Here is an 18887-nt window from a genome sequence, read left to right as displayed (position 1 = left end):
CCTTAAAAACCTTGTCTTTTCACTTTCATAACTTTAATTCAAACATTGTTAATGTGAATTCCTAGGACCGGTATTGTTAAAGTCTAGACCCAAATGACAAGATTAAATGATTTTTCATACCTTAAATATACAAATCTTTGAATGCATAGTCCTCCTTGACATTGCTAGCTGAGAAAATCTAGCTAAAACCAAACTCAAAGTTGAAATTAATACCTTGTTTACATCCTGTATCAGTCTGCCTGTAGCCTTCCTCACAGTAGCACCCAACATCTCCATCACGTAAGCCGCACTCTTCGTTGTCTCCACACTCAAAGAGGAAACAATCCAGGTTCCCGTTAGTACATTCACAGTACTGAGTGCAGTCATCATTCAAGTATGTACCGCCAGACTGCAAGAAAAAGATCAAAACGTGTCATATTTTCGTTGATTCCTTTATTCATTCCAGTATATATATCAAATTTATATAGAGTCATAAAATACATTAACAAGGAAGAACATGTAGGTAAGTTACCATGATGTTACATCAGATTCTAGAGTGTCCCTAGACTTCTGTTTACTCCCATACTTTTCTCCTTGGTGATCCATGTTGTGACATTTTGCAGGACTAGTCCCAACCAATCAAACTGCTAAAATCCACAAATCACCCGATATTTACACCATGGTGTTTGTTTAATATTGATACAAGAATTTCCCTCTGTTACAATGAAGCATTTCACTGTCAGATTCAATAGTAGGCCTTTGTTAACTAATCAGATTTTTTGTATAAAAAATTTTCTGCTGCCCAGCTTGCACCTGAATGTAAAATCCAAGTTGGTAACCCATAGGTTAGAAAGCATGGCTTGATATCAAACATTAGATACTTGGTTCAACCCCCATCGAGAGCAAACATCTCTCTCATCTAGTATTCAACGACTCTGCAAAACAAGTCTGTACGTTCCGAGATGATGACAAAACTTCCTTTCTAATGGCTGCATTAACAGTGAAATAATGGTGATGGATTGATGAGGTTGCATACATATTATATACATTTCTGTTCAGTGGAAATTACACACTTAGTAATAGCCATTGCCTCATTATGCCTCTGCTCCAACATAATTATGTCAGTAGTGATTCTGAAACATAATTTATTCTGTTAATTTTTTAATAAAAATCCTTTGAATTCACAGCAACCACATTAATTAATACTTCTCTTTGGCATTGTTACTATCCTATTTTCTATGTAACACACTCACTCATCCCCACCCCCTCCCCCACCCTAGTTTATCTAAGTCCTAGTTGGTGCCTCATTTCTTTGAAGAAAACTGAAACCACTGGAACTGAACTTGGGTTTGAAATTCAGCTTATGAAGATATAGTTTACCCAAGTGTCCCTGTTTTACTTTTGCAAATGCAATTTTTGGATAAAAAATGCCCATAGCTGACCTGTAAGTATTGACCATTGTCCAGTGTACAACCACACTGGAATGCATCGACACATCTGTCCGTGTCCCAGAGTTGACCTTCGGGACATCGGCATGTTTCTATGCAGGTGGTTATGGTACATTCACTGGGAGCATTAGGGTTTGTACAGGTGGCTGGACATGCTGTGTCACAGGCATCATATATCAGACCATCTGGACAAGTCACAGCTAAAAGAGAAGAAAATGGTTACGGTTATAAATCAAAATAAAACCTCGGTAATCTGGTTTTCTTGGGACCAGAGGTTATCGTTATATATCAAATAAATCCTCAATAATCTGGTTATCGGGGTACCAGAGCTTACCCATATGTATACAGAGCCAGGTCATGCCATAAGGGACAAACTCATCCAGCTCTCTTTTATTACATTTCATGTTACTTTAATTAATACATAAAAATGAGGATATACTATAACAACATTTTTTTTCCCTAGGACTCATAATTGATCCAGGGCCCTGGGATTGCACTGCCCCCAGCCCCCCTTATCCCACTCTTATCAGGCCTGCAGATATGGCAAACACATGGAACATCTAGCTTCCTACACAATTGGCAGCAAGCTATTGCAATGGATGGCTTATGTACACACAGTGGTACAAGTCATTAAACAAGTATGAGTACCCACCACAGGCAGGTACATCATTTCTCCAGTCTCCTGGGTCCCCTCCGAGGTCCCGACAACGACTGGCGTACTGAGCAAGATGATCGCAGTATAAATCCTGGTCTGTGCAGACGTCCTGTACGCAGGCATCGTAGTATACCTTGGGATCAATGTAGTCATGACAATCTGAGAAAGGACCTGTGGAGATGAGTAAACAAACAATGGAAAGATTGAGATATAATAAAGTCCATTCTTGAGGGATGTTTGCACAGACCTTCATCTAAAACAAACATTTCATACTTTGACCTTTCAACAAACACACACATTCATCTTTACTCTTTTTCCTCATGATCTCTCAATCTCAATCTTAGCTGTTGATGATTGGTATCATCTTTCATTTCTTTTTGTAAAACCCAACAGGTGCATGTGTAATGAGAGTTTGTCAGCAGTGTGCACTACAAAATATTGTTGAGAAATAAATGTCACAACAATTGTCTTGAAACTTTAATAATAATCTGACAGACGCTAACTTAAAATGGTTTCCTTCTTACCATGTGTCTCTTTGATGACTTTACAGAGTTTTTCTGCTTCCTTTTCATCGTGTTTGTCACATTCATCACCGGTGCCAGGGTCAGGTTCACAGTCCTTGCCACCGCCCACTGTCCAGCTGTTACCAAAGTCAGCTACGATGGTAGTCTACAAAAGAAGAGGCAAAAATTGCATGTTTACAGTACTGTTACCAAGTAATCATGTTTATCATTAAAACAGAGAGAAAAGAAACCTGAGATAACAATAATCAAATATTCACACTAAACTAATCCTATTAGTGTCACGGCGTTACTATACTAGTACAAGCCACCCATTCCTGTTGCACCCCACCGTTGCACCCTGTTGCACCCCACTGTTGCACCCCACCGTTCCCCTCCTTCAAGAAGAGAACACATTAGACGGGATAAGAATTTCAGGGAGTGAGATTTCATACATCTATTAATGTTGAATATGAACATATATATATATGTGAACATTTTATAGTCTGCTAACATATTATGGAGGTAGTGTTGAAGAACTGGTAAAACTGAGGGGGTACTTTGAGTGAAAGTCACTGATGTACAGATCTTCACAATTAGCTTCATCAACAGATACGTAATAAAATAAAATGGTAGTTCAAATAATTTTTACCACAGAATTATCAGACATCCTCAATTCATTCTCCGCTTCTCCGTCAAAGTTTCCACAGAGTCCACAGGTCTTGTTTCTGTAACTGACTGGGATGCTGACGGTGGTGTCTTTGTTTTTATCATAATTGACGTAGAAACCCCAGTCGGTTGATAGAATCTGTTAAATAAAAGTGAACAATCTAATGGGAAATGTGGAATTATCAAAGTACAGTTAACTATCTTCCATCAAAGTCAAAGACAAGACAAAGGAGATCACCTTCAAACAAAAACCAACATTCTAAATTGCAATACTGTACCCTACCCCACACCCCTTCTTTACCCTTCTGCCTCTTTGTTAGATGTAACGTCTATATTATAGAAGAAGAAACGACCTAAAAAATTGGACAAAAGACAAGCAACTATTGACAGGTACCACTGAAACAATTCGAGAGACTACAATATGTGTGACAGAAATGACCAAATCTGTGAAGCAAAATAGTCTATAGGTTAAAAATTGGAATAATCAAAGTACTGTTAACTATCTTGCATCAAAGTCAAGGACAGACAAAGGAGATCACCTTCAAACAAAAACCACCATGCTAAATTACAATATTGTACCCCTCCCCACCCCCCACCCCCAACCCCACACCTCTTCTTTTCCCTTCTGTCTCTTTGTTAGATGTCCAAACAGTTTTATCGACACAAGAAATCATTGCTGACAACTTTGATAAAGTACTACAAATTGCTGTCAGAAGTCTTTAAGGGATGGTATCAAAGTGTTGACTGATATTGCTAGCTACCTATTAAAATTGCAATGAACGGTTCATTAAAAAAATCAAATACAAGTACAAAGAAATTCAGACATATTGCTAAAAGATTTGTTTTCTTTCATTTTTCTAGCTTAATGCATTTTCAACATCCACAATGAAGTACTGTATGAAACATTATTTTGCCGGGTTCTGCCGGGTTCTGATCTTTCTGCTGTAAATAATTATACCAACTATGACATGACCGAGCTCAATATGACATGGTTTGATTGTGAAGTTATTTACCAATCTTGACTGAAGCTTGTCCACGTAAACACCCTCGGGACCGTTATACGGCAGTTTAACGCTGTGTCCGTCGATGTACACTTTCTTGGCATCCTTAAGTTTGTACTCTTTGCCAGAGTAGTAAAACTTCAATTCCTTCATCTTTGTGCTTTGTTTGTTGTGTTTCTCTTTGTCGTGTTTGGCCACGAGGTGGAAGGTCTCTTCCCCGCAATCTTTCACCACGGTGTACTCGCATCCTCCCTGGAAGTCATAAGCAACATTGTCAAAGGTGATGTAATGGGGATCTCCCCAAATGTAGCAGAATCCTGGAGCTGTAATGAATAAAGAAAACAGAACAAAATAAGCACTTCCCTCTTTACCCTTAAAACACATAACACCATGAACACTATGAAGCATAAAACCATGTTGCCATCTAAGCTTAGTTTTTGCCCCTGAGGGTGAAATTTCAATTGCTTACATAATATAGTACTCTATGTGCAAACTCAAATCTGGCCTCCAGCATTGTTATTTTACTCATCATTGTTCCCTCCACCTCTCCCCCACCCTCTTCCTTTCCTCTTCCCTCTTCCCTCTCCCACTCCCCTCCCTCTCCTCCCCTCTCCACCTCCCTTCACTCACTAAACTGGCTGTCATATATCCAAAACTATTTACAACATTATAATACCTGAGGTGCAGGTACGTCCATCTCCTGTGAAGCCATCGTTACAGTAGCAATTCCTTACACCACTCTTTATACCACAGAAAGCATCTTCTCCACATTCCAAATCAACACACACAGTGTTACCGTCTGAACATGTACACTGTTCTGTACAATCTGGTGAAATGTAGACATTTCCTCGCTGTTTTAAGAGGATAAAAAGAAAATGAATTATTTAATTTATTATGCTAGTTGCAGTTTATGATATTGTGATAAACATTACTTTGAACATTTGCACATGCAACATAGACAGACTGATGCACTTGTGGCTACACTCAGATCAAACTCTTTCATGTTAAATAATATTCATTCAATGATGGAAAATCCATTCCATTACAAACACAGAGGTTCATTGGACCAAGAAATTCTGTGAATAAAGTCAACAAAAACTAAAAATATGAAGTTTTGAATCTCAAATAACTCAGGCTGTGTCTTTTATGACCTAACATTTCATCACAACATTTTATTATTGGCATTTTTCAGAGATTTGTTCACACACTTACAGTTACAATCTTTATGTAAGAGCAGAAACTGAAGTTTAAGATGAGATCAAGCTAACATGTAAAAGAGGTGGTTTTTAAAGAAGCCAGTGGTTATCAATGATCAGCACATGGATAGGTCCAAATGAGCTACCTAACCGTTGGGAAACACAAAACTCAATCGAACTAAGCTAAGCTAAAACTAAACAACCTGGAAACTGACCGGTAGATATTGTCCATTTGGAAGCTGACATCCGCACTGGTCAAGAGTCACGCAGCTTGTTCCATCTAAGACTTGACCATCTGGACATCGACAGGTTTCCTGGCAGTCATCGATGGGGCAGGAACTTGACCCACTAGGTTCAACACAAGTTGCAGGGCAGCCTGGGCCACACGTGTCATAGACCAGACCAGGAGGGCAGGTTAGAGCTAAAATAAATCAAACCAGCAATGATGCATTTCAATTCAATCTGGTCATAAATATCAAAATTTTGTAGAAAACAATGAAGATTTTCTTAGACCTATTAAACTTTTCTTAGAAACACTGTTTAACAACAAAACAATTAGCAATACAAAATTCAAATATATATATATCAATATTGCTTTTTTTTAGTCCTATTATCAAATTTGATTCAAAGTGTATAATGTCCTTTTTCTTACCACACTGGGAGACATCCTGTTTCCATGGACCAGGCATCCCACCAGCATCTCTGCAAGCAATGGCATAACTTGAGAAACTACTGCAGATGGGATCTTCATCTGGTAAGGTTGCACACAAGTCATACACACATGCATCGTAGAACAGTTGAGGGTCTACAAAGTCATGGCAGGATTCAAATTCACCTGACAAAAAATATATAAATAAATAGATATATCAGTTAATTTGAAGAAAAAAAAAGACTTTGCATTATGATTGTTTGAAAGAATCAGTGTCCCCTAAAAACAGTAATCATGAGGACATGTTGTTTACCGTAGTCTTCATTTGTCTTTAAGTTCTTTTGAATCATTAATTGTTTCTTTGTAACCTCAAAGTAAGTCCATAGTGGACACTACCTGTAAACTGACTGCTATGGCTAGGATGAAGAAGCCAGCATAGATTCAGCAAGTTTCTTGCTACATTCATTGGTCGGAAAACTTTATTCTCTTCATATGTTCGTTATTAACAAGTAGAGACCACTGGTTAGTGACATGAAACACATCTATACTGAATTTTTGTTACTTAAGATGACAACACAAATGCCACCAAACTGATTTGAATCTGTAAAAGACAACTATAAAATGGCCGCTCACCAACAGCAGAGGCTTATAAACTTACCGCTACTACTCAGTAGGTACGAGCAGTACGTTACAGCTGTGTTGTATTCGTCGGATCCTACTACACACGGTACCGTGCCGGGGTCTTCAGTACAATCATCGCCGGCCCAGAACCAGCTGTTGCCAAAGTCAGCCTCTGAAGATGCCTGCAGATGTGAGATAATGTAAGAGCATATAGTTTAACCCTCGATTGGCTTACAAAATAACCTGTGTCACAGGTTCCAAATCCATGTGTGCAGAAACCTGTGATTATCCCTGGACATGCAAGGGTTTTGTATGTATGTATGTATTTTAGATCCTCCTGCAAGCAGGAACTCCCGAAGAAGCCATCTTAGGCTGATCAAAGCCGCAAGCTGACCGAAGTCAGTCTCTTAGATTAATATTTAACATCCATGATTATGAATTGTCAATTGTCAACAACTCTGTAACTGGACGACATGCATTAATCTTGGAGTGACTCGAACTTGGGACCGTATGATTGAAAGGCACCGGCATTAACCACTGAGCTAACCCTCCCTAGATTTTGTGTGAAAAATGTGTGATTTTGACATACATTGACACAGATTTGCCAGTTTTCAACCTTCGTCATCGCACATTTCCACAAGTGTGGAAAACCTGAAACTAAATTTCATGTAATCAATTCCTCTACAAATAAGAATATGGGGGAAATACCAACCTCTCTACCATCAGGGTAGTAGAACTCGTTATCCCTATTGCTGTCATAGTTTCCACACAGTCCACATACAGCACCACGGTATTCATTACTCAGCTCCACGGTGATGTCGGTGTTCCGGTCAAAGACCACAACCAAACCAAAGCTGGTTGTTAAAACCTACGGATGAATAAGAGAAAATGAGAAATGTCATTGATAGCTTGTAAATGCACTGCAATATCGATGAAATACACAATAATGGTTCGCAAACTTTTTTTAATATTTTTTGTTTCTGGTTGACCCTCGGACAACCAGGTCTTCCGTTTTGGATGTCGTTTGTCTGAACAGCAACTATTTCTCCACAAATTCAGAATTATTGGCAAAATAAACACCACCAAGATATAAATTCCATTTTGGTCCCTTGCTTTCTTCATATTAATTAGCTTTTGCAGGGCAAACATCTAAAGAATGATTTTTACACAAAAGCTGACATGTTTCATGCTCACATGAAATGTAGGGTATACCACAACCCATTCAACATTCAAATACAGTTGTATTGACTCACAATGTAAGGGTTGTTCCATGTAATGACGACATCTGTTGTGATGTACGGCAGTGTCACTGTGACATCTTCAACTCTGACCTGACCTCCTGTTATCAGGTCAAAGGTCATTCCGTTATACATCAATCGGAGCTCCCTAAGGTAGGACACGCTATCCGAGGGATTGTTGCGTCTGTTGTTAGCTATCAGATTGAAGTCCTGCAGGCCAGTGGAGTTGTCGCAGACCTCGATGAGTTTGTACTCGCAATCTCCCTGGAAGTCGTAATTGGTCTGGTCAAAGGTCACATAATGAGGATCACCCCAGACGATACAGGTACCAGGAGCTGTCAGAAGGAACGGAGTAATTCACAGTAAGCCACATTTCGACAAAGAGTAACAAACAATTGTAGATTAAAAATGATAATTATATTTAAAAAAGAGAATTAAAATTGTAAAGGTTATAAAAGTTGGTGTTGCTTTCACTATAGAGCAAACCTTACGACCCAAGTTTCTGGAAAACACAATAGTTTATACTTTTTCATCCATCTTGCCAACTATTTGATTCAAAAGGCGCAAATGGAAATATTTACGAATCAATGACGTGTTTTTCGGTTCACAATACTGGCTCTAAACCACCCAAATTTGTATCATTGAAACTAACAATTGAGAAGAGTGAATAACAATACAAACTAAAATATTGAAAACAAACTACTTTTTGATACAAAACATCAGATTTATAAACCTTTCAAAAGGAAAATAATGTACAATAACTTGAAATGGTCCATATCACCAAAGAAGTATATATCAAATAAAGAAATGGGTTTTGAAGAAACACTTTCACTTAATAGAGTATGTCAATAATAGTCTTCAAGTTAGTTTTTTTTTATACCTTGTGAACATGTTTGACCGTCTCCAGTGAATCCATCTTTACAGTAACAACCCAACTCTCCATTTTTGATGATGCACTCCGAGTCAGCATGACAAGAATAACCGGTACAGTTCAGTGTTCCTCCGATGCAATTGCACTCCATGGAGCAGTCGTCCGACAAATAATGGGTGTTTGGCTAAAAAAAGAATGAAAAACAGCTAAATGCTTTGTGATGTCTGTATCAATGTGATATGAAGTGACTATCCTGATTAAAAATTTCCAAGTGCAATTATTACAAAATGCCTGCTGCCCATATGATTTTGTTTTTATTTTCCTGCTTCATTAGCAAATGCCTTTATTGCTTTTTGGGGGTAAATTTTGAATATTGGCATTTCATTTTTCTTTCACATTTTTTGTTGTTGATTGCATACGCTCAGAATAACCAAGTACTAAAATGAAGCATTTCTTACTGGAATGTACTGTCCGTCGGCAAGTTGGCATCCACAATCTGTAGGTGCAATGCAGGTATCTCCCTCCAGGACTGTACCTTCAGGACACCTGCATCCCTCCACACACGGTTGGTTCGTACAGTTGGGGCTTCTGTCTAAGCAGTTAGCTTGGCATGGCGTAGCACAGGAACTGTAATCCAGATTACTGGGACATAAGAACGCTAGACGAAGATATGAAGATGGGAGAAACGTCATCATTAACCGATCGTTAAACCGAAAATATCGATTTATTACTTGACAAGCTGCTAAATTAGGACAGAATATGGTTACTTATGTGAAGGTTAAAAGAACTAGTAAGACTTTTCATTCCAACTCATCTATTGACTAACTTATCAAGACAGTCTCATATAAGTTACAGACTGGTACATAAATTGCTACTGGTAAAGTATACACTGGTTGACCCTCTAAGGAGGTATATATGCCAATCCGCCCCAGTCCCCTCTTCATTTCTGTCAATTATTTCTTTATACATCATCGACTATCCAGTTTGTCATGGCTAAACTCCTTCCCATAGTTAACTGCTTCAGTCAGTTATTTTAATCATCTTATATCTTTTTAATCTCAGAAACAAAAAGAAATATGCAAACAACTTGTAAATTTAGTTTTTCTCTTCAGCAATTCCTTTGTTCAAAACTCTCTCTAATTTGTAATGCATGGAATATGATCTCACATGAGGAAATATTTTCTACCCTTGCTACTAACGTTGACCTTACAAGCTAGGCATATTTTCTACCCTTGCTACTAGCGTTGACCTTACAAGCTAGGCATATTTTCTACCCTTGCTACTAGCGTTGACCTTACAAGCTAGGCATATTTTCTACCCTTGCTACTAACGTTGACCTTACAAGCTAGGCATATTTTCTACCCTTGCTACTAGCGTTGACCCTACAAGCTGGGCATATTTCCATCCAAGTCACTTACGGCATTCGGTTACTGCGTCCCTCCAGTCTCCTGGACTGCCGTTAAGTTGTCTGCAAAGTCGAGTGTATTCTTCAAAGCTGTTACAAAGTATCTCGTCGCTGTCAGGATTTTCGCAGAGGTCGCTTACGCAGGCGTTGTAATAGGGTTCGGGGTCGACGTAGTCATGGCAACCGGATAAAGAACCTAGCGATACAATCACAAATCAAAGAATAATTTCACAGACAATAGATGAACAGAAAAATGTGTTATTGTTTGATCCTTTAAAATATGAAAAGTGTAGTGATCATGTTCAGGTTTCAATAAATTTTTCATCACACACTATTTGATCGTACTGAAATAAACTACCTTTGTACTGTGCTTAGGAGAGTGACTTCCACATAAGCATTTCATATACTGTACATTACCATTAGCGGTTCTTACAAAAATACCAAGGTAAATGGATAACAACTGACTGTCACATGATCTTTCTCCATTGGTTGATCCATTGATCAGCTAGCACAGTGACAGGGTAATGGTTTTGTACTATGTAAAGACATGGCTGGGTGGTTACCATAGCAATTATTCTTACTGTGTGTGATACTGTAGCCTATGTATATCATTTATACTGGACACACACCAGCCTATCCATGAAACTATGTGTTTACTCATACGATGCTCATGTCTTCATGATATAGTAAGTCCTTTATATATATATGTATATCTTCTAGAGTGACTCAGATGCTTGAAATTTGGTCTTGCTTGAGTGAACAGGGTTTTTCCTAAGTTTGGGAAACACTAATTTGGAAACACGCTTACTCAAGTCACTGCTCCAGCCTCTTCTTTTATTACTCACCATACTCATCAATGAGTTCACTGCAGGCATCCTCTGCGGCTTGCCTCTCCTGTGATCCTTCTGTACATTGGTCAGGATTGCCTGGATCAGGTACACAGTTCTCCCCAGGAACAGCCCAACTATTGCCAAAGTCAGCCACTGAGCTGGCCTGTAAATAAATATCCATAATAAAGAAATCAGGTGAAATTCTATGTGTTTAGGTGTGATATATTTTTTTGTTTATTTATTTGTTTTATCACAAAAAAATAACAATGTGAAAGGAAGTCTTCCCTAAAGCCTGAATTGGCTTAAGAGAGTAGAAGGCTCCCTGGGGTTAAAATGACCATGCCACAAGCTTTAGGTCTCCAGTTCGAAAACCAGCATGAACCATATTCATGATCATCACAAAAACACACAAGTGGATCTCACATATTCTATCTATTAAAGAGATCTGTGTGGTTTTAATCCATTGGTTGATCCTACTAACCTTTGACTCAACTCAGAAACTTTTGTCTCGCACAAATTTTATGATTCGTTCGCTTACATTTAGCAAAAATTATTATAGCTAATTTTATCATTCCTGGAGCAATTTTGGTGGCATAAAGTAACATCACATAATATTTTAGTATAGAACCCGGTCTTTCCTTAAACGATCCTATACGTTACCACCAGACTATAAAAAAAATCAGCCCTAACCACAGTTTGAATGGGCTCAGCCTTGTGATAAATCTATAATGTTTAATCTGACTGCACAATACGCATACAAAATTTTAAAAACAAGCACAGACTGCCTTGACAGTTTGTAGTCATCAAGTATTAAAGTTACTGTGAGCTCTAACTCATCAATCTCTGGATATAGTGTATGTATGTATGTATGTATATTAGATCCTCCTGCAAGCAGGAACTCGCGAAGAAGCCTAATTGGCTTATCAAAGCCGCAAGCTGACCGAAGTCAGTCTCTCACATAGTGGAATTCTATAAAAACCTACAGCGTGCACAGTAACATTATAAAGGACTGTATACAATGAGTAAGTTAGAGATTGACATTCTCAATATGTGGACATTAAATGTACAAGGAAGCAGCTAGTATTGGTCCAACCATGAGCCGTTACACTGGAAACTGACTAACTAGAGTATTTTTGGTGATATCCAGAGATCCTTTGACTCTACAATTGTCCAGATGATCCAGTTTTTGCCATTACACTTTCTGTATATTCTTTCATTACACACATATTTTAAGGAAAACTTTGTAAATTTTTTCTAATATCTGTCTCACCTGAGTCATCTGTGGTGTTTCGTAATCGTTGGTGTTGTCTCCATCAAAGTTCCCGCACAGGCCGCAAAGTTTACCAAAGAGGTCTGGATCGACCTGAATCTGGGCATCGTTCGTGCGATCGAGGGTTATGATCATTCCAAAGTTTGTCGTCATGACCTAGAAAAAAAGAAAAAGAAGATATTGTGTATAATCAATTTAATAACATAAAAAGATGGTCAGGGCCAAATTAAATATATTACTCATGTTCATAGCATATGCAAGGAACAGAGTTGCAGATTAGTATTACTTTTGGTGTGAAGGAGTTAATCTAGTGGGTGCACCGTAAGACTATGCCATTATAACAATAAAAATATTTATTAGATGCATATTTATCTTGTAAATAAATATGTTTATTAATTGTTTATGAAAAAATGATTCACTGAGCCATTATTGATTAAAGCAAGAACGTCAAGTGCAGAAGCAGACTGAGGAATAAAAGTACAATTTGGCAAGAGTTTATATTTTCAAAAAAAATACTAAGCTATTCCAAAATTCATTCTACAGGGACAAGTACATCATTTGACACAGGGATTAAACCCTGGTGGAGAACTTTTGAAGTTAATAAAAGAAAAAATTGTTGAGTTTGACCTAACAATGTGATAAACAAACTTCAGAAAGTATCTTGCACAAAAGACCATAATTTGTTTTTCACTTACAGTGTTTGGGTAGCTTGGAAATATGGTGACTCCTTCCACACCCAGGTATGGAAGAGACACCCTTCGACCGTTGATGTTGACTTTACCACCTGGCATCAACACATAGACTCTATTCAGGTAGTGTAGCTCCACATTCCGCAACATGGAGGAGCTGTCTCCGCTCTCTCTGGTATTTTCGCCAATCACTTCAAAATGTGGCAGGCTATCATCGCAGTCTCTTATGAGGGTATACCTACATTCACCTTGGAATCTATACGAGACCTTATCAAAAGTCCTGTAGTTAGGATCACCCCATATCTGGCAAAATGCAGGAGCTAAATTTTGAAATTTAAAAAAAAAAAAAAAAAAAAAAATATTATTAACGGCAAACCATTCTACAAGTTATTATCTCAAAATCTTTAGAATGCAAATTGTCATTTTGCAGAATCATGGCAACAAGTGATGTTATAAAAGTAGCTAAATGTTAGTTTCATACAATAAAACTGATTCTTTAATTCATCCTATACAATTTAGGAATTTTATTCATTTGTAAAATCTGGGTAATTGCAAAGAAATAACCCAAAAAAATGAGACAAAAGGAATTATGATGATGTCATATTTAATTAAATTTTTAACAAACTCTTCGTGAGTACTACAGAGAATATTTAATAAGACTATGACCTCAGAGACGACTCTTACCAGATGAGCATTGCTGTCCATCCCAGTTGTATCCATCATTACAATAACATTCTCTGATGTTGTTCCTCAGTTCACACGTCGAGTCTGCAGGGCATACGTTATCTGTGCATTCTAAAGCACCATAGTTGCAAGTACACCTCTGTGAACAATCCTCTGTCACATAAATACCATCATGCTGAATATAAAAATAAAACAAATACCAGTTAAACAACTTTCTCTCAAAGGTAAAGAAAATCTTCAACTCACAATTGGAATAACAATTTCAGAAAAGTACTCTGAGGTATTAAAAATTGTTTAAAAATATTAAAAATATTAAAAAATATTAAAAATATTAAAAATATTAAAAAATATTAAAAATATTAAAAAATATTAAAAATTTAAGGGTTGTATCATAAGAGCCTATGCAGGGTATTGCTTGATCACAAGTGAAATTCTAACAAAAATGAAAAGTAAAAACTTTTCAATGCAAAGTGTTTCTTAACATTTCTGTTGATGTTAGATCAGTCTGTGATGAAAATAATGGGATATATCACAGTGGCAGGATTTTGATTGTCTAAAAATTTATTTTTAATTTTCTGCATTTATTATGAAAAGCAAGATCCTGATTGATCATCTTCTTTTGGGAGATAAAACGTTTTCAGTTTAAGTGTAATTTAAACGAAATTCAATATTAATCTAGCAATAAGAATTAAATTGAATAACAATCACTGTGGTAAGCTGGCATTACAATCATTTAGCCAATGAGAGAGATAACAATCACTAACATTCAAGCCTTCAATTCCGGGTACATTTAGGAAATATATTTCATAAAGACCAAAGAAATTGTTTATAATTTCCCAGGCATTTTGCAATTGTTGATTCACTGTTAGGAGCTTAACAGAAAACATTCCAAATGTATTACATTTTGAGCACAGATAAAGAAGAAGAAGAATTGTATAAAAGGAGAGCACTGCCTAATTGAGGACATCACAGACAACTTATTGTGTTCCAGTCTTTGAGATACCACTATAGGGGTTAATTCTAGCAAAAAACAGTTCACACTCAAAGAGCTAATCCTCTAGAGGTTAGGAACAAGATATTTAGATAAGGGTGTACTCAGAATCGTCCTCTTATAGTAGTGTCCAATTAATATAAAATAATCGATGGCAACTTGACTGACATTAATTGTGGAAAGATGATAGGCCTATATATATATATAAATATTTATCTCATTTCTAAATCTGCCTTTGTTCCAAATGCTCACACTTGAAGATCCTTTTAATCATTTACTTACCGAGAGATAGACCCCATTCGCCAGAGTACAGCCGCACACGGCGCTATCCACACAGACGTTGCCGTCCAAGACCAGACCTTCCGGACATCTGCAACCCTCCACACACTCTGAGATCGGGCAATCGCTTGATGCCTGTAGATTACCGCATGAGTCAGGACACGGTGAGGTACAGCTGTCATAGATCAGACCGCTGGGGCAAGTAATAGCTAGTATTTAGATGGAAGAGAATGAGAAGATGATGTATTAATTACTACACATAGGATGACAACATCTGGCTTTCCAGTTTGTGTTTTGATCCACCTCTGACTTAAGATCCGGCTGGGATCGAAACGTCTTATCCTCTAACTTTTATTAAAAAAATCATATTGTGAATTTTTTTTTTTAAATTGTTAATTATAAACTTAACATGTAAAACTAACCACAATTGCTTGACTGCTTCCATTCACCGGGCTCTCCTCCTCTCTCTTTACAGGCCGTGGCATAGACTTCCAGACTGGGGCACACGAGATCTTCGTCGGGAAGGGTCGCGCAGAGGTCATAGACGCAGGTCTCGTAGTAAGCGGTCACAGTGACATAGTCGTGACAGGGTGCGAATGGTCCTAGCGATGAAAGAAATGAAAAGAACAGCCGTTATGAGAGATGGGGCAAACATCTGGCATTCTATGGATGGAAGGGGTGGATAAAATGCCAACCACAACTTTTTCTTTTTTTTTAAGCGTACTTTTCAACAGTCATCAAGCCTTGAAATCATCAGTGAAAGAATCGGCAAGCATTCCATACCGAAAATATAAGCCCCCAATTTCTGCTTTAATAATATCAGCAAATATTATTACATTTCTCTTAAAAAGCCAGGCAAGTGTACAGTAACTGATGAATGTTCTAATTCACAAAAATGCTGGTTAGAACTTGAATTGAAGTTTATGATAAAAAATAATTTTTTCATTAAACTTTCTCAAAGTATTATTTCTTGACATTTCACAAGACAGTAAAATGACTGAGGGATTAAAACAAAAAGTATCTTAATATTATATCAGCCTTATTTATACTATAAATACCTTCTGTGTCTATGAGTATGTTACAAATTGCTTCTGCACTGGTGTAAGTAGCTGAAGAGGTGTCACAGGGGTCAACCGGTCCTGGGGCAGGGGGGCAAGTCATGTCACCTGTCTGCCAACTGTTTCCAAAGTCAGTGGGAGAGCTTGCCTGTTGAAAAAACATCCAAAACCAAAACATTCAATTTTTTTTATTTATAATAATCAACTCTGTGAAAATCTGAAAATTATAATAAGAATATTTAATATTATTATGATATCGAGTCTCTTTCTTAGTCCTCCATGGTCTGTTCATTACAGTGATAGAGCTACGACAGAAAAAAACATCCAAAGAAGCTACGACAAAAAAAACATCTAGAAAACATCCAAAACCAAAACATTTTATTTTTTTTATTTTTTATAATAATCAACTCTGTGAAAATCTGAAAATGAAAATACTTAATATACTGCGATATCAAATCTCTTTTTTAGTCCTCCATGGTCTGTTCATTACAGTGATAGACCTACGACAAATCAATTTGAGTCATTAATTAACTCTTCCTTTAACATTGAACAAATGTCAGTTAATGTTAAAAGAACATACCGGGTTGCCATCTAGCAGGTTAAGATCATTGGTGTTGTCATCGTCAAAGTTGCCGCAAAGACCGCAGGTCAAACCCAAGAAGCTGGACTCCAAATCAATTTCAGCTGTGTCTCCTCCATTGTAGTGAACCATCAGACCAAAGCTAGTAGTCAGAAGCTGTAGGAAGATCGAATATTCAACGTGTTAATTATTTTTTAATAATTCTTCCTATTCGAGGATAAATATTTCCTGAGAGAAATGATAACTATTAATATGCAGTAATCGACAACGCCTGAAATAATGGTACTGTCGTTTTTCCAGTTGTTCACCAACTGATAGTGGAATAACATATAAAAATAATATTTCACTTCTGAATTGTTAATGACTAGCATTAATTGGGTAACAATACCATACCCTATGAATATTTCCACTGCCGATGTTAGGTTCAAATACTTTACGATCATGGAGTTAAATTTGTCTCCGTCAGGTGTAATAAAATCAACTATGTCTTTTGGGTTAATTCCAGTCCTAAAATTTGAATGCCCATACTTTCTACAATTAATGTCATATTTTTAAGGTTTTGCAAATTTTCTATGACTTATAGCATTCTTAAAATATGTAACTATTACTTTGTCCAGGAATTCCCTGCCTATATATAGTTTATTTAACTCTAAGTATAGCCAGCTCCTCCTTATAATACCAAATATGACTCTAAGTACTGCAAGGGATAGAGATGTAAGAACTGAACACAAAAGATTACACTGTCACTTCATTTCACTTATTACAATAGTTAATGACCAGCATTAAATGGGTATCCCAAACCAAATAAGCATTCTTACTGGCAATATTTGGTTCTTCATAAAGACACAAATTTTTGTCCTTCCAAACAAAGGAGCTTTGTGTTTATTCAACATTAATTTTGGTTTATTACAATATTAAATTATTCAAAATTATTGCAATTTACAACTTCACAAGGATTTTGGTTTAAGCAGTTGCTTGGCTTGCTCATCGATACAAAATATTGGCGCTTTAACATATTGCTCAATTTTTCAATTTCAATTTTTTTCCTCCACATTTTAACAGTTCGCTAACTTTCAATTATTTTTCCCTTCTTTTACTGTTACTTGTCATTCAGCCTCTCAAGAAGATCCTGAAATGTCAGGCCCACTTACTTTTACACTTTTATTTTCAAAAGATATTTCTAAGAATTCCCTTCTATATATAGTATGTGACTCCAAGCCTGAGCAAGCCCATATAAAGCCCAATGGGAATGAGAATTGAAGCACAGAAAAGACTCACCACTCCAACCGGAGCCTGAGTAATGCTGACATCTTCCACGATGTATGGTAAGGTCACCGCTTCGTTGTCTACTGTGACGAGACCCCCGACTGTCAGAGCATAGGTCATTCCTTCATACTCTAGACGTAGCTGCCTCATCAAGGAGACCGTGGAAGATGGATTCATCTTCTCGTTGTCGGCGATCAGATGGAACGTGTTGTTCTCGCACTCTCTTATGATGGTGTAATCGCAGTCTCCTTGGAAGTCGTACTTGACATTGTCAAAGGTCACATAATGCGGGTCACCCCAAATGGTGCAATGACCAGGTCCTAGACAGAAGATGGCAAGTGGTTTTAATCAAGCAATGATATCATTAAACATACAAAAAAATGCTTAAAACATTTTATTTATTTTTCAAAACCAAAGTGTTGTATGTCTTTATTACTGATCCAGTGTGACTTGCTGAACTAACTTACCTTAATACTCTACCATCCCTTCTCTAAGCAACCCCATCCCCCATCCCATCCCCTACCACGTACCACCTCCACAACTATCCCGCGCCTCATCTATCCTCTCTTCTCCACCACCACTTTCAATTCCCCTTCGTTCCACTCCCCTACCCCTCATTGGCCCCATACCTTCCCACTCTACCTCATCCTACCTCTTCCATGTACTACCTGGTCAACCCTTTAATGCAGCTTTAATGAGCTTTCTACAATACTTGCAGTGAATTTACTCACAACATGGTTGGGTTAATTTCATCAAACTTACAAAGATACCAGGTTTCAGCAAGTTGTGACATTTTCCTACTGCTAATACCTCTCTAAACTGTACTCTTATATCATCCTCTCAATATAGCACTGGTATTGTCAGTACAAACAGTTCCTAACCTTGATCTAATAGAAACATGATATTCATACTGCTCGTACTGACGATACGAGTGCTATGAAAGCGGGACATGACACTACAGTATAGAAAAAATTGTCCCAGGTTTTGCTATGAAGCTATGAATATTCA

The 18887-nt window shown here is 37.4% G+C and overlaps 1 protein-coding gene across 8 annotated transcripts in view; it reads right to left on the bottom strand.

Annotated features, from left to right (window-relative positions):
• LOC139981643 (uncharacterized) overlaps window positions 1–18887 on the bottom strand; it is a 177859-nt gene that overhangs the window by 130690 nt on the left and 28282 nt on the right. For 7 of the 8 annotated variants that reach the window (XM_071994185.1, XM_071994189.1, XM_071994188.1 and 4 more), the window contains exons 31-54: window positions 17892–18199; window positions 16614–16769; window positions 16034–16181; window positions 15398–15577; window positions 14979–15184; window positions 13706–13880; window positions 13028–13341; window positions 12333–12488; window positions 11078–11225; window positions 10246–10428; window positions 9286–9485; window positions 8837–9011; window positions 7972–8291; window positions 7431–7586; window positions 6756–6900; window positions 6101–6283; window positions 5664–5869; window positions 4929–5103; window positions 4265–4575; window positions 3235–3390; window positions 2607–2751; window positions 2080–2253; window positions 1422–1627; window positions 214–388 (exon numbers count right to left, since the gene is read on the bottom strand). In XM_071994185.1, the coding sequence (XP_071850286.1) occupies window positions 214–388; window positions 1422–1627; window positions 2080–2253; window positions 2607–2751; window positions 3235–3390; window positions 4265–4575; window positions 4929–5103; window positions 5664–5869; window positions 6101–6283; window positions 6756–6900; window positions 7431–7586; window positions 7972–8291; window positions 8837–9011; window positions 9286–9485; window positions 10246–10428; window positions 11078–11225; window positions 12333–12488; window positions 13028–13341; window positions 13706–13880; window positions 14979–15184; window positions 15398–15577; window positions 16034–16181; window positions 16614–16769; window positions 17892–18199 (4701 nt within the window). The remainder of the gene's footprint in view (window positions 1–213; window positions 389–1421; window positions 1628–2079; window positions 2254–2606; window positions 2752–3234; window positions 3391–4264; window positions 4576–4928; window positions 5104–5663; window positions 5870–6100; window positions 6284–6755; window positions 6901–7430; window positions 7587–7971; window positions 8292–8836; window positions 9012–9285; window positions 9486–10245; window positions 10429–11077; window positions 11226–12332; window positions 12489–13027; window positions 13342–13705; window positions 13881–14978; window positions 15185–15397; window positions 15578–16033; window positions 16182–16613; window positions 16770–17891; window positions 18200–18887) is intronic. The other variant, XM_071994193.1, reaches the window with a different exon arrangement.

The sequence above is a fragment of the Apostichopus japonicus genome, chromosome 15 (assembly GCF_037975245.1).
Source record: "Apostichopus japonicus isolate 1M-3 chromosome 15, ASM3797524v1, whole genome shotgun sequence".
NCBI lineage: Eukaryota > Metazoa > Echinodermata > Holothuroidea > Aspidochirotida > Stichopodidae > Apostichopus > Apostichopus japonicus.
Note: the sequence above shows the minus strand (reverse complement) of the source record. Positions and strands in the feature narration are given on the sequence as shown.